At 66.2% G+C, this 10,341-nt stretch overlaps 1 protein-coding gene across 3 annotated transcripts; it reads left to right on the top strand.

Annotated features, from left to right (window-relative positions):
* Positions 1-240: 240 nt before the first annotated feature.
* GRM2 (glutamate metabotropic receptor 2) lies at positions 241-10,024 on the top strand. Of its 3 annotated transcripts, none has more exons than XM_081106627.1 (6): positions 241-387; positions 1,888-2,469; positions 3,841-4,678; positions 6,013-7,088; positions 9,103-9,283; positions 9,470-10,024. In XM_081106627.1, the coding sequence occupies exons 2-6, from the start codon at positions 2,023-2,025 to the stop codon at positions 9,481-9,483; spliced, it is 2,556 nt and encodes an 851-aa protein (XP_080962753.1). In that variant the 5' UTR covers positions 241-387; positions 1,888-2,022; the 3' UTR covers positions 9,484-10,024. The 3 variants fall into 3 exon arrangements, with proteins under 3 accessions (XP_080962753.1, XP_080962751.1, XP_080962752.1); XM_081106625.1 differs by having other exon boundaries at positions 290-387; positions 9,484-10,024; XM_081106626.1 differs by lacking the exon at positions 241-387 and having other exon boundaries at positions 1,806-2,469.
* Positions 10,025-10,341: the final 317 nt, after the last annotated feature.

Genomic DNA, 10,341 nt, shown 5'->3' with positions numbered 1-10,341 from the left:
CCGCGGCTCCCTGGAGCGGATATGACCGCGGGGCGGAGGGGCCAAGGGCCGGGTCCAGCGCCTGGCAGGAGCGGCGAGGATTCAGCACCGCGAGGCGGACAGCTCCGGGCGGCGTCCCGGCCGGGAGTTCAAGCAGGCGGCGCATGGGTGGAGAGTCTGGCGGGGGGGGGGGGGGGGGGGGGGAGCGGGAGGTAGGAGTGGGGAGGGACGGGGGAGTGGCCGGGGCGGGCCGGCCGGCCGGGGGCGGGGCGGCAGCATTGAAAGCGGCGGGGCGAGCGGGCGGAGAGCTCACAGCCGCCGAGCTGGCGACCGACCGAGCAAGTGGGAGCCTGAACCCGCGCCCCTGGCTTCTCTCCGTTCCTCTCCGCGCCAGAGCCGGGCGCGCAGGTAGGGTGAGCCCGTGGCTGCAGCCGCCCGCATCGACCCCACGTCCCAGTGTCCCGCGGGCCCCGAGTTCGGGGCGCCCCGTCCCTGCCGGGGCACCCAGAAGCGGGAAGACAGCCCCAGGCGTCCCGCCTTCCTTCCCCAGAAAACGCTCGCCCTGCACGGCGCTCTCTCGACCCTCGCTTCGTTCCCCTGCTCCTCCGTCCTTTGGTCCGTCTTTCTGTCTGTGCCTCTATCTTTGTCTCAGCCTCTCGGGCTGGATCGCTCCCTGTCCGGATTTTGGGGCCCAGGCCCCGGGGGCTGCCTGCTTGCAGCGTCTGTCTCCTCTGGGGGTTTGGTCCCTGGCGCCCCTGTAAAAGGCTCGTGGTCTTGACAGGTCTGGGCCTCAGCCCCCATCTGGGTCCCTGCTCCCCTCCCTCTCGGCCCCCACAGGACCCCAGTCCCCCACCCTGGCACCAGCAGCAGGTCCGCCCTGGGGAGGTGAGGGGCAGAGGGCCGTGCTCAGCCTCCGTGGCCAGGACTTGGGTCCTGGAGCGAGTTGCTGCCCTTCTTCAGGCTCCAGTCCCCTCTCCCAGCTCCCCAGGCTGCGTGACTGCGTGAGCCGGTGGTGTGGGGCAGGGGTCTGGGAGGGCAGCTGGCGCGTGATGGGTGCAGAGGGGAGAGGACTGGGCAGGGGGAACAGGACCCTGGCTGAGGGTGGGGAGGCTGGAGACATGACTTTCTGCTGGGCTCTGAGCTGGAGAGAAAGCGGAGGCAAAGTCTCAGCTTCAGCACCGAGCTCAGGTGGGAAAGCCTCGCCCTGATCACGGCTGTGAGGTTCGGACCAGACGAGCTGTCCCCACCCGACGGACACAGGCATCCTCACATCTACATCCCCTGCTGCCTTAGGACCCGGGGCCACCTGGGCGTCCCTCCCTGGGGCCTCCTGGCTGCCTAGCTGCAGCGCCCAGGGTCTCTCTTACTCCCCCAGGGAGGGGGCTCGGGGTGGCTTTTGAAGAACCAGAGGCCACGGTAGGACCCTTGGGGCTCACCTGGGCGCCAGCCGCCCTAGGAGCTGGAGACGAACACCCTTTCCCTGGCCGGCTCGCAGCCAGCAGGGCCCCGTCAGGAAAGCCATGCCTCGGGGTGGCACTGGGCCCGTCTGTAAGTCGCATCTGGTCTCTGCTGTGAAGTTGTTGACCTTGGGGTCCTGGGAGGTTTGTGAGGGTCCGGGACGCTCTTCGATTTGCGGTGAGATGGGTGTTGGCTGGGGTCTCCTGTGCCGTCTCCTGCCCTCTCTGCTGAGTCTGGAGTAGACACAGGGCCCACCTCCAGCCCCAGCGCAGGGCAGGGCTGAGAGACAGGCCAGGGGTGTCCGGGAGCTCCTAGCCTTGTCAGTGGCATCACCCCTCCCTGGCTCCTGAGTGCCTGGGAAAGCGGTTTGGGGGGGGGGGTGGCGCAGAGTCAGAAGGAGTAGCCGCTCTCAGATTCTGCTTCTCTCTGTCTGTCTGTCTCTCTCTGCAGGAGCCGGGCCCCTCTCGTCTTGCTTCCTATCTGTCTGCTTCTGCTCCTCCTCTCCCCCTCTGGCTGCCTTTGCTGCTTCTGCCCTCACCCCCTGGAGGCTCAGGTCTGCGGGGCCCACCCACCCACTCTGGGGCCATGGGAGCACTGCTGGGACTCCTGGCGCTGCTGCTGTGGGGCGCTGGGGCTGAGGGCCCAGCCAAGAAGGTGCTGACGCTGGAGGGGGACCTGGTGCTGGGCGGGCTGTTCCCCGTGCACCAGAAGGGCGGCCCGGCAGAGGAGTGCGGGCCGGTCAACGAGCACCGCGGCATCCAGCGCCTGGAGGCCATGCTGTTCGCGCTGGACCGCATCAACCGCGACCCGCGCCTGCTGCCGGGCGTGCGCCTGGGCGCGCACATACTGGACACCTGCTCCAAGGACACGTACGCCCTGGAGCAGGCCCTGGACTTCGTGCGCGCCTCGCTCAGCCGGGGCGCCGACGGCTCCCGCCACGTCTGCCCCGACGGCTCCTATGCCACCAACGACGATGCTCCCACTGCCATCACCGGTGTCATCGGCGGCTCCTACAGTGACGTCTCCATCCAGGTACTGGCGGGGGGCGGGGGGGGCCTGCTCACACTGAGGCTGGAGACAGATTCCCACTGAGCAGGCCTCAGGGCTGCCCTGCCCTGCCCTGCCCTGCCCTGGAGGAGGAACTAGAAGCTTCCTGGGAGTGGCTTTTTATGGGGGACTGAGAAAGTGCCCCGTCACATGGGGGGGCCCAGTTTTAGAGATTGTGCAGGGAAAACATCAACTCCCATCACCCACCCACCCTACACACACACCTGAGGTGAAACAGCCCTGAGGAGGCAATGGCCAGGTCTCTGGAGTCAGAGCTCCAGGTTTGAATCCCGGCTCCCCGCCCCCCCCCAACACACACACACTCACTGCGTGACTCTGGGCACCACTTCGCTGTCCTGTGCCTCAGTTTCCCCCTTATAAAGCGGGACTCACAGGGCATAGGGTTGTGGTGGGCATTTAATGAAGTAATACATGCCCAGCATGTATCAGGGGGCTGGCGGGTCAGAAGGGCAGTCAGTACTGGCTGTTATGATTATTACCCATTTCATAGGTGAGGAAGCTGAGACTGGAGAGAGGCAGCCATACGCCAAGGCCCTCGCAACGTAGAGATGTGAACCTGGGGCTCTCAGCCAAGGGCCTGGGATCTGTTAGCTCATCTCTCTGCGGATTGGAAAGGGGTGGGAGATAGAAGCCAGGAGCAGCCCCGAGGAGCAAAACGGCGGGAGAGAAGCAGAATGTGTGGGTGTGGAGAGGGTGTGGTCTCCTGGGCCTCCTCCTGCGGACCCCGAGCCTCTCCTGCTCTCACCTGCCCCCCCTCCCCAGGTCCTTGGCGACACGGCACTGTCGGGACAGGTCCAAGCTGCCGGGGTGGGCGAGGGGCTGTGTAGCAGCCGGTGGTGCCCAAGGGAGACCCACCCGTGGGCTCTCAGGGCCATGGGGGCCCTCAGATCTGGGTCTTCCTTCCTGGGAAGCCTCTTCCTTCTTTCCCCATCATTCCACCGGGATTGACTCTGGGAAGGTTAACTGCCCAGACAGGTAGAGGGCGTGAGAGCCCTGAGCATCCCCGATGCCATCTGGCGCCTTCCGCCTCCCTGTGCAGCCAAGCGCCAACCTCTCCCCGCCCACGGCTTGGGCCTTCCCTTGGCTCCCACTTTTGCGACTGCCATGTGTCTGAGGGGGCCAGCGGAGGAGCTCAGGGGTGGCTCGGGGCCCTGGGCTCAGCCTGAGTCTTCCCTCTCCCCGTCCCCGGTGGGGGACGCCACAGCACCCAGGATCCGGGTCTTTGGGGAGAGGGTGACCTCACGGCCGACCACGTGAACACTTGATCCCGAGGTCGGAGAGCTGCGGGGACACCTCCGCCTCTGATCTTTGCCCTCTCCGCCCCCCCCCCCCCAGGTGGCCAACCTCCTGCGGCTGTTTCAGATCCCGCAGATCAGCTACGCGTCCACCAGTGCCAAGCTGAGCGACAAGTCCCGCTACGACTACTTCGCCCGCACGGTGCCCCCCGACTTCTTCCAGGCCAAGGCCATGGCCGAGATCCTCCGCTTCTTCAACTGGACCTACGTGTCCACCGTGGCGTCCGAGGGCGACTATGGCGAGACGGGCATCGAGGCCTTTGAGCTGGAGGCCCGCGCCCGCAACATCTGCGTGGCCACCTCGGAGAAGGTGGGCCGCGCCATGAGCCACGCGGCCTTCGAGGGCGTGGTGCGCTCGCTGCTGCTGAAGCCCAGCGCCCGCGTGGCCGTGCTGTTCGCCCGCTCGGAGGACGCGCGCGAGCTGCTGGCCGCCGCCCAGCGCCTCAACGCCAGCTTCACCTGGGTGGCCAGCGACGGCTGGGGGGCCCTGGAGAGCGTGGTGGCCGGCAGCGAGGGGGCCGCCGAGGGCGCCATCACCATCGAGCTGGCCTCCTACCCCATCGGCGACTTCGCCGCCTACTTCCGCGGCCTGGACCCCTGGAACAACAGCCGCAACCCCTGGTTCCGCGAGTTCTGGGAGCAGAGGTTCCGCTGCAGCTTCCGGCGGCGGGACTGCGCGGCCCACTCCCTGCGGGCCGTGCCCTTCGAGCAGGAGTCCAAGATCATGTTCGTGGTCAACGCCGTGTACGCCATGGCCCACGCGCTGCACAACATGCACCGTGCCCTCTGCCCCAACACCACCCGCCTCTGCGACGCCATGCGGCCTGTCAGCGGGCGGCGCCTCTACAAGGACTTCGTGCTCAACGTCAAGTTCGATGGTAATGGTGCTGGCGGCTGGCAGTGGAGGGCGAGGGGAGCAGGCCCATGGGTTGGGGTCTGTGGCTTGGCCATGAAAATAGCCAACAGCAAGTAAGGGACTCGCCGGGGGTCACGGCCGGGACAGAGATGGGAGGCAGGGAGGACCTGAGCGGGAGCCAGGACGAGCCTCCACTTGCTGAGACCCCTCGGAGAGGACATCTGGCTGGCCCTGCACTTGGAGGGTCTCTGGTTCCTGCTGGGGCGCCTCCCTCCTGCTCCGGCCCCTTTACACGCAGGGCGCAGGGACCAGGAGCCCCCAGCCTGTTCCCAGGCAGCGAACCGGCCGTGAGTCAGAATAGGGCGGCTTGAGAGCGAGCCCCGATGCCACCATTTTCCTGGGAAATTTCTCTTCTAACCTTGACTTTCCACTCAAGCCAAAGGTTATGCGAATACAAGGTCCAGTTTTGAGGGACATGAATGCTTTGGGAAGGATTCCGGGGGACAGGCAAAGCCTGGAGCCCCGGCCTGGGGTCAGGACGAGTAGCCATGCCAACAAGATTGGCGTTCGGAGTGATGGGCGAATCGGGGTCTGGGCCGGCGGATGTGGGTGCGGGGCCGCGGCGGGGCGTGGTGGGACGGAGGGGGGCTCACGCTGGTGTTCAGGACACTGAGGCCGGAGGCAAGATTAGGGGTTTCAGGGACCTGATGGAATCCAGGCTGCACCCTTCCCCGCGGGGCCTCGAGCACATCAGCTGTTGCTTGAACCCTGATTTCTCACCGGGACCCAGGATGCCAGGGAATTGCCCCTTGAGTGTGGCTGGGAGACTTGAGGTTCATGGGGTGTAGAAGTGATTTGTGAGCTGCCTGCCAAGCACATTCGGGGGACCCTCAGTGGTTAAGGGGACCACTGAGGTTGGGGTTCAGCTCCCACTGTTAGGACTGGCGAGGCTGGGGCTGGGGTTGTCAGTGGGGGGATTCAGTGGGACCAGGACTGGACCTTGGCCCGGGTCGGCTTTGGGGTCTCGGGGTTAAGTTAGGGGAGAAGGGGGAATGTGTTGGGGCCTGGCTTGGAGGTTAGGTCTGGGGCTGGGTTTGAGGGAGTTGTGATTGGAGGTCACGGTGGACTTTAGGTGTGGTAATGCCTGGGCTTTAAGATTGGGGTCTACTTGGGGCTTAGGGTTGGGGTTTGTTGTAGCCTCTCATTCAGCCAACCTGCAGGGGGCTGGGCCGGCTTTCGTGTGCGTGTGTGAGGGGGAGGGTCAGAAGGACAGGACCGGCCTCAGCTCTGGGGTTTGGGTTCCGCACAGGATGACCCACCAATCCAGCCCTCTCCTCCTTCCCTCCCGCCCCCCAGCCCCCTTCCGCCCCGCCGACACCCACAGCGAGGTCCGCTTCGACCGCTTCGGCGACGGCATCGGCCGCTACAACATCTTCACCTACCTGCGGGCGGGCAGCGGGCGCTACCGCTACCAGAAGGTGGGCTACTGGGCGGAAGGCCTGACGCTGGACGCCAGCCTCATCCCCTGGGCCGCGCCCTCGGCCGGCGCCCTGCCCGCCTCCCGCTGCAGCGAGCCCTGCCTGCGGAACGAGGTGAAGAGCGTGCAGCCCGGCGAGGTGTGCTGCTGGCTCTGCATCCCCTGCCAGCCCTACGAGTACCGGCGGGACGAGTTCACCTGCGCCGACTGCGGCCTGGGCTACTGGCCCAACGCCAGCCTCACCGGCTGCTTCGAGCTGCCCCAGGAGTACATCCGCTGGGGCGACGCCTGGGCCGTGGGGCCCGTCACCATCGCCTGCCTGGGCGCCCTGGCCACCCTCTTCGTGCTGGGCGTCTTCGTGCGGCACAACGCCACGCCCGTGGTCAAGGCCTCGGGCCGGGAGCTGTGCTACATCCTGCTGGGCGGCGTGCTCCTGTGCTACTGCATGACATTCGTCTTTGTGGCCAAGCCCTCCACCGCCGTGTGCACCCTGCGGCGCCTGGGCCTGGGCACCGCCTTCGCCGTCTGCTACTCGGCCCTGCTCACCAAGACCAACCGCATCGCGCGCATCTTCGGCGGCGCCCGCGACGGCGCCCAGCGGCCGCGCTTCATCAGCCCCGCCTCGCAGGTGGCCATCTGCCTGGCGCTCATCTCGGGGCAGCTGCTCATCGTGACGGCCTGGCTGGTGGTGGAGGCGCCGGGCACGGGCAAGGAGACGGCGCCCGAGCGGCGGGAGGTGGTGACGCTGCGCTGCAACCACCGCGACGCCAGCATGCTGGGCTCGCTGGCCTACAACGTGCTGCTCATCGCGCTCTGCACGCTGTACGCCTTCAAGACCCGCAAGTGCCCCGAGAACTTCAACGAGGCCAAGTTCATCGGCTTCACCATGTACACCACCTGCATCATCTGGCTGGCCTTCCTGCCCATCTTCTACGTCACCTCCAGCGACTACCGGGTGAGCTGCCCCCTCGGAGGCTGGGGTGGGGCCCCGGGCCTCCTGTTTCCTGGGTCTCAGTTCGCCTTCTGACAACACGGAGGCTCCCACAGCTTAAACGCTCCCCGGCGGCCCACAGTTTGTGGTGGCCCAGCTGGGACTGGACCCCGAGGAAGGTGGGAAGGCTGAGGGGGGCCTGGGGAATCGGCCCGGGAGGCGGAGGAGTGAGAGGGACTCGAGGACTCATTCCCTGGTGGGGGCGGGGGATCGGGGGACGGGGGTGTGAACTGTGTCCAATGAGCAGAGGCTCTGCCCTGCTCCGCTGAGGTTGGCTGAAGAGGGGAGACCCCGGCTTTGTTCGGGGGAGGGGGGGAGGGTCCGGGGCTAGTGGGTGAGCAGGGGGTTGATGACAGAGACAAGTCAGGAAATGCTGCCGCCCGGGGTAGGCTAACAACGACTCCGGTGAAAATGCAGAGAGAGAAGGAGAGAGAAACATGGATGGTTACCTCCCATATGCGCCCGACCGGGGGCTGAACCCGCAACCTGGGTATGAGCCCTGGATGGGAATGGAACCCGCCACTTTGTGGTGTATGGGACGACGCTCCAACTGCTCCAACTGAGCCACCCTGCCCGGGCAGGAAAAGCTTCGTGGAGGAGGAGTCCTTGAACTGGGCTCTGCAGGCAGGAAGGCAGCTTTGAACAGGGAGAGTGGAGCCGGTGAGCGGAGGGGGGTGTGCGGTGGAGACAGTGGCGGGGGGGGGGCGGGGGGGGAGGGTAGAGACGATGGTGAAGGGGGCGCTGATTGGAGCAGAGGGTGGGCACTGCCCCTGCGTCGAGGAGGGAGGCACGCACACATGGCGGGCAGGGAGGCAGAGGCGCAGGTGGAGACCTGCAGTGAGGAGGAGGGTCAGGGAGCGCGCAGCTCCAGAGGGTACCATCTCCGATGCCCCCGGAGCCGTGCAGTGAGGCGTGGTGCCCTCTGGGCTGTGTCCCTCTGGGTTGAGAGATGAAACCAGGGGAGGCAGGGAAAGAGAAGCAAAGAGGGGGCAGGGGCCGTGGCCGGGGCACCGGTGGAGGGAGGCACAGCCGGTGGCCCCCAGGTGGTGGCTTCCGGCTTCGGCGGGGCTCAGGGAGGCCTGTCTGCAGAGGCCACAGGGAGCTGCTCTGAGTGGGAAAAGGGTCTTCTCGGCGACTCCTCAGCTGGAGTGAACCTCGCGGCTCTCCCGTTTTACAGACGCAGACATGGACCCTCAGGGAGGTTCAGTCCCTCTGCCTGAGGGCACTCAGCTTGCGAGTGTAGAGCAGGGTCTGAACTGACAACCTTAACAGTTAAAGGAGCAGGAAACCAAGGCCAGAGCCCCTGCAAAGGCCCTTCCCCCGGCACAGAGGTATGGTGGGCGGTGCTGGGGGCCAGGGTCTGCTGGGCTTGGCTGCTGTGCACCTGCTGGGCCACCTGCCTGGAAGGCAGGGCCGGGGCGGGAATGGCTCTCACTCAGCCCGCATTTGCATAGGATTTGCATGCTCATCACAGGTGGCTAAGGACTCACCTGAGACACAGAGTATTCACACATACATCGGTATACACACATGCATGTATTTCCACACTCACACATGTGCACACCTCAGTACACCTGGCACATACCCCCCTCGTCCCACCTGCCCCTGCACACACTCCCCACCCCCTACATACACATGCCCAACAGATACACATGCACTTACACACATGCCCTCCATACCTGCGTCCCTCCACACACGTGAGCACACACAAGTGCACACACGCTCCATGTGTACATGCTCCCCTGCATGATCACCCCACAGCTGGTACCTCGGCTCCCTGGGCAGACGGCCCAGCGGGGCTGATGCCGGTGGTGCCCAGCCTTCCCAGAAACCCTCCGGGGCTTGGCGAACGGGCCCAGGCCCAGTGCTGGACGCTTACCCTCTCGCCCACTCCCTGCCCCGCAGCCTCGGCGGGTGGGGGCCCCAGGGCCAGGCCCGGGCCCCTGGGACCCGCTCACCCACGGCCCGCCCACCGCAGGTGCAGACCACCACCATGTGCGTGTCCGTCAGCCTCAGCGGCTCCGTGGTGCTCGGCTGCCTCTTCGCGCCCAAGCTGCACATCATCCTCTTCCAGCCGCAGAAGAACGTGGTCAGCCACCGCGCGCCCACCAGCCGCTTCGGCAGCACCGCGGCCAGGGCCGGCCCCAGCCTCGGCCAAGGTCAGCCTCCGCCCCGGCCTCCCCCTCCGCCTGTGCCCCCCCCCCCCCCCGACCCGATCCTCGGCATGGGCGCCGCTCCCTGGGCTGCCGCTGCGACTCCTCCTCCGCTGGGCACAGGCGAGGGCGGGGGGCGGGGGGTGGGGCCCGCCCCGGATGGAGGACTGGGGGGTCAGCCCCCATCTCCAGCTTCCTCTCCCTAGGGTCTGCCTCGCAGTTCGTCCCCACCGTCTGCAACGGTCGCGAGGTGGTGGACTCCACAACATCGTCGCTTTGAGGACCCCGCACCCCGCCTCGCCCGGCACAGCTGCTCCCGGACGGACGGTGCGGACGTGACCAGTGACCGGAGCCGGGAGGAAGTTGGCGGGAGCACTGCAATAAGCCAGCCCCACGCCCCCCCAACCCCAGCCCTCGCCCGCCTACTCCATGCACTCAGCCACTCCTGCAGCCGTCACCCACTTGCCTGGCCACGGGGCCCCCCAACCCCCGCCAGGCCCAGGAGGTGAGGGAGCAGCCAGGGGCCACGTGACCGGGGGCCACGGCGGCTGAGGACTGCAGGCCCCATCCCCGTCAGCAAAGGTGCTTCCGGCCCTGCTCCGACTCCTTCTGCCCTTCACGTCTTTTCTATGAGTTCTTCCGGGGTGGGCGGGGGTCGTGCTGGGCTGCCCCTCCCCCGCACAGTAGCTTGCCCCGTGGTTTATTTTGTATTACCTGTAAATAAAGTGTCTTTATTTTAAAACATCACTCTCGGCCCTTACCCAGGGAGGGCCTCACACCAGCCACAGGCTCCCAACCGTCACGCTGCCAGCGTCTGTGCCCGATGCTAGGACCTGGTGGGGAGGCAGACAACAGATAAGCCAGCCCCTCTTTTTTAAACAAGATTTTATCGTAGTTTTTATGCACTCTCGCCCGAGTATATTTTCCCATTGATCTTTCTAGACAGTGGAAGGGCGGAGGAGAGAGAGACACACAGCGGGTGGTTGCCTCCTGCACTCCGGGATCCAGCCTGCAACTTAACCGGAATCCAACCTCAGATCCTTCCGCCTGCGGGCCGACGCTCC

The sequence above is a fragment of the Myotis nattereri genome (assembly GCF_964212035.1).
Source record: "Myotis nattereri genome assembly, chromosome: 14".
Taxonomy (NCBI): domain Eukaryota; kingdom Metazoa; phylum Chordata; class Mammalia; order Chiroptera; family Vespertilionidae; genus Myotis; species Myotis nattereri.
This window is presented reverse-complemented; position numbering and strand designations above follow the sequence as displayed.

Bases quoted from the DNA above. Each gene is read 5' to 3' on its own strand.
- GRM2 (XM_081106625.1), top strand. From the start codon at position 2,023: ATGGGAGCACTGCTGGGACTCCTGGCGCTGCTGCTGTGGGGCGCTGGG. The intron at 4,679-6,012 runs GTAATGGTGCTG...CCCGCCCCCCAG, and splicing joins GCTCAACGTCAAGTTCGATG to CCCCCTTCCGCCCCGCCGAC. The intron at 9,284-9,483 runs GTCAGCCTCCGC...TCCTCTCCCTAG, and splicing joins CGGCCCCAGCCTCGGCCAAG to GGTCTGCCTCGCAGTTCGTC.